We start from the raw sequence: 3,566 nt of genomic DNA, 5'->3' as shown, positions 1-3,566 counted from the left end.
TGGGATTTCTGTAACTGGTATGTTTTTTCGGTCAACTTTAGTTTGAATTACATTTACCAAAGATACACCCCCACCCCACGCTCATACGTTCTTCTCTTTTGATGGTCAATTGCGTTCTTCCCTTTTATCGTTACTTCCTCCCATCAGCGACTGTTCTGGACTCCTTCACGTGGAATCCTTGACCGCCCTCGTTTTGGAATATATTCCCCACATACCCATATATTTATATATACATATATACTACTAACTACATAGCCTGAAAATTGTGTGATCCGCACTGGAGTCACTGCGCACAGTCAAGTTCATTTCTTGCAAGAATTAACCAGACTTCCCAGGAAGATATCCATTTATATCATTCTTCACCGGAGGCAAGCCAGCCTTCGTTGAAACAATGAGCACAGGGGACAAGAAAAACCAATCTAGTGAGTGCACAAAGAATTTCTCCAACACGTAACTTTAAATGTGTGCTTGATTGGGAGGAAGGTTAAAATTTTTTCTCCCCTCCTCTCCAAAGCCTCCCTTTCAAATTGTGAGGAGCTCTCCTCCCCCTCCTTTCCCTCCTCTCCCCTCACCTCCCCTTTCATTTTCTGTCCTTGAACCAAACATATCTTAAAATTTTGTTTCTAAGCCCAAAGCTTATCCCTCTCATTTCCTGGTCCGGTAATGGTCGGATTCCCATCTGAGTTGACCAACAGTGCAACAATGATAGACCCCATCTGGTCCTATTACAAGGTCCCCGTTTTCAGCCTCGCGAGCCTTGTATTATACTGCAAGTTGTGTCATTGAGTGATCATACTTTGTTTAATTTGATCCTTGTTTAACAAACGAGGTTCGCCTAACAGTTGGTGGTAGTTATATACTCAAATTCTTCAGATCAGTCAAACAATACTATGGGACGCACACAATCAAAATCATTATGCTGGCCACTAGGAACCCGATATTCCACTGATGTTTGCTTACCATGAAAGAGGACGTCATTGGCGCCGTGCCTCCCATGGGTCCTCCCTTGCTTCCAATCATGACCCCAAAATCCGTCAGCTTCCCTTTTAAACTTGTCCCATCATTATAGTAATTCTTTTTGCTTCCGAGTGTTCGCGTGCGTTTGTATTAGTATGTCAGGCAAGAAACAGAGAACATCATCATGAAGAACTTATAGTACAAACGGAACCAAACAGACTTCTATTAACAGAACGACCTCTGCATATTGTAACGGCATTGTTTCAACAGCAGAGATTACACAGCTTCAAGGGAGCGAGTTTCAAAACCGTCAGATTGAGTACACAATCACGGTGCTAATATATGACAGGGGAAGAAAGACTCGCCATTCTAATTGGCCTTCTCCGCTATGCTTTTTTGTGGTTTCTGGTTAGTACTGATTAGCGATGCTACTGGATCAATCAGAGTCATACAGTGATGGTGGGACAAGGAGCGGCCATGGCGAGCAGCTTCTTCTCTTTGATTGCTGGATCCTGAAGCAGCAGAACCTTGTCCTTCTCTCTAACCCCAACCATGTGAAGGTGTTCTTCATCGTCTCTCTCTTTTCCTCTGAACAAAAGCCTCTGTTCTCCGGGCTCCAAGCTTGTTACCAGTGACAATACCATCTTCAGTTCCCCTGCACACCCATTAATTGATTCACACTCGAGCACCCGCGGAGCACTATCTCTAATTCCTGAAATTAATAACAGCGGATAATTCTAATGGCTGAAACTTACCGAAAGTTGAAGTGGATTGAATGGAAATGTCATGCCAGTGCGACAGAGCTGAGACTCTGATGGTGATAAGCCCATCTGCTGCATGTTGGTCAGCGTCCCTTTTCTGAACAAGCATGCCGCCGGGCCGAAGTTCCCATTTGATGTCAGAGATGCTTCTGGAGTCCTTTTTCGGGGGCGGTGCTTTGCCTCCATGGGCGAGCTTGGAGAAGCTTCTGCTGAATCTGTTGGACCTGAAGTTGATCATCTTCTGTTGGGTTTGGGTATGTGAGAATTGTGCGGTTAGGGTGAGGGAGGTTGAATGCAGTTGGGGAAGTTATATAGTGAAGGAGAAGGACGAAGACGACACGGAACAAGAAAACGAGGAAGGTGGGGCAGCACTTGGGGATTTTTGAGCTGATTTGGGGAATATGGGAGCGGCACATGGGGAACACGCATGCTTAATCTGCGGGCCTAACCAAATTTCTATCTACATTATATTAAATTAAGGGTAAATTACTCGTAATTCTCACCTTCAACAGATTATTTTTTGTTCTTAATATAAATTATTGGAAGAATTTCGGTTAAAAATCACAATAGAAATTTAATTTTAGATAGGTTTAAAAAAATTTTAAAATTTTAATTCAGTCTGAAAGAAAAAAATTAAAAAAATTTTAACAGTGAAGAGATCAATATATCTTTTATTTATTATGTAAAATCATTAGTTATTAATTTTTTTGCTGTATTTATTAATTTATCAATATCATTTATAAATTTATCCTTTTGTCAAACAATCACTGATGTTAGTTATTAATTTATTATTAATTTATACAATTGAAGTTAGTAGATTATAAGATCTAATAATAATTTACAATTGATGTTAGTAAATTAACAATTAAAGTTAATAATTTAACAATTGATATTATTATTTATGATTAAAAAATTGATATCAAGTTTTATATGATTATTGACATTTTAACTCATATTCGTAAACTAAAAAGTGAAATAAAAAAATTAATTAGTAATTTCATATAATAAGTGAAGGGTAGTTTCATCTTTTCACCTTTAAAATTCTTTGACCTTTTTCTCCTAAAACCAAAGTGAAATTTCAAAAAAATTTTGAGTTCACATAAAATTGGATCTCTGTAGTAGTTCTTAACTGAAATTCTCCCTAAATTATTTTGCTAAAGTTTGTGTAGCATTAATTATTTTAAGTTTATGGTATTTATTAGGGGTGAAAATGGATATCAAAACAACTATTAAATAGTTTTAGTGATGTATCGCGGCATGTATTTTCATAAATTTATTTTATTTTAAAATACTACTTTCTCTATTTTAAATTATAAGATATTTTTTAAATAAAATTTTACATATCATTAAATTTTATTAAATACACTCAATAATTTTATCTTTTTCAAATAAAAATATAAATTTTTAAAAATATCCATCATTTAATATATTTAAAAGAGAAGAGATAAAAATTAATTATATAGAGAGAGAAAAGATAATGTGAAAATTTATGCATTTAATAAAAATTTAATCTACTTAAAGTATTTTATATTTTAAGATAAAAAATTTCTTAAAAAGTATTCTATAATTTAAAATGAGGGGAGTATAAGGGATGTTATAATATTTTTGAACACTGATTGAACAATTTTATCTTTATTATATCGAAAGGGGAAAGGATATCACTCCTTTTTTTTTCCTATCTCTATAAAGATTCTTTTGTCATTAATATAAAGTATTCAATGTGGTGGTAATTATATTTTTTTAATATTTTTCCTGTTTAAGCTCAATCATTATGAAAGGGAGTGTAATTTAAATTTGAAAAAAATTAAATAAATAGAGATAGGATTAACATTTTATTATATTTTTAAA

The 3,566-nt window shown here is 34.8% G+C and overlaps 1 protein-coding gene across 1 annotated transcript; it reads right to left on the bottom strand.

Moving 5' to 3' along the window:
• Nucleotides 1-1,150: 1,150 nt before the first annotated feature.
• On the bottom strand, nt 1,151-2,018 carry LOC129296236 (BAG family molecular chaperone regulator 2-like). Its single transcript, XM_054934834.1, has 2 exons — nt 1,713-2,018; nt 1,151-1,612 (listed from the first exon to the last, which is right to left on the bottom strand). The coding sequence occupies exons 1-2, from the start codon at nt 1,954-1,956 to the stop codon at nt 1,404-1,406; spliced, it is 453 nt and encodes a 150-aa protein (XP_054790809.1). The 5' UTR covers nt 1,957-2,018; the 3' UTR covers nt 1,151-1,403.
• Between the last annotated feature and the right edge of the window lie 1,548 nt (nt 2,019-3,566).

The sequence above is a fragment of the Prosopis cineraria genome, unplaced genomic scaffold, assembly GCF_029017545.1.
Source record: "Prosopis cineraria cultivar Desert tree isolate PC_DT_omini unplaced genomic scaffold, ASM2901754v1 PC1, whole genome shotgun sequence".
In the NCBI taxonomy this organism is placed as follows: domain Eukaryota; kingdom Viridiplantae; phylum Streptophyta; class Magnoliopsida; order Fabales; family Fabaceae; genus Prosopis; species Prosopis cineraria.
Note: the sequence above shows the minus strand (reverse complement) of the source record. Positions and strands in the feature narration are given on the sequence as shown.

What these genes read in the sequence shown, in the direction of transcription:
- LOC129296236 (XM_054934834.1), bottom strand. Translation starts at nt 1,956, where the DNA reads ATGATCAACTTCAGGTCCAACAGATTCAGCAGAAGCTTCTCCAAGCTC. An exon ending in TCAATCCACTTCAACTTTCG is followed by an intron (nt 1,613 to 1,712) that starts GTAAGTTTCAGC and finishes ATGGGTGTGCAG; the next exon opens with GGGAACTGAAGATGGTATTG.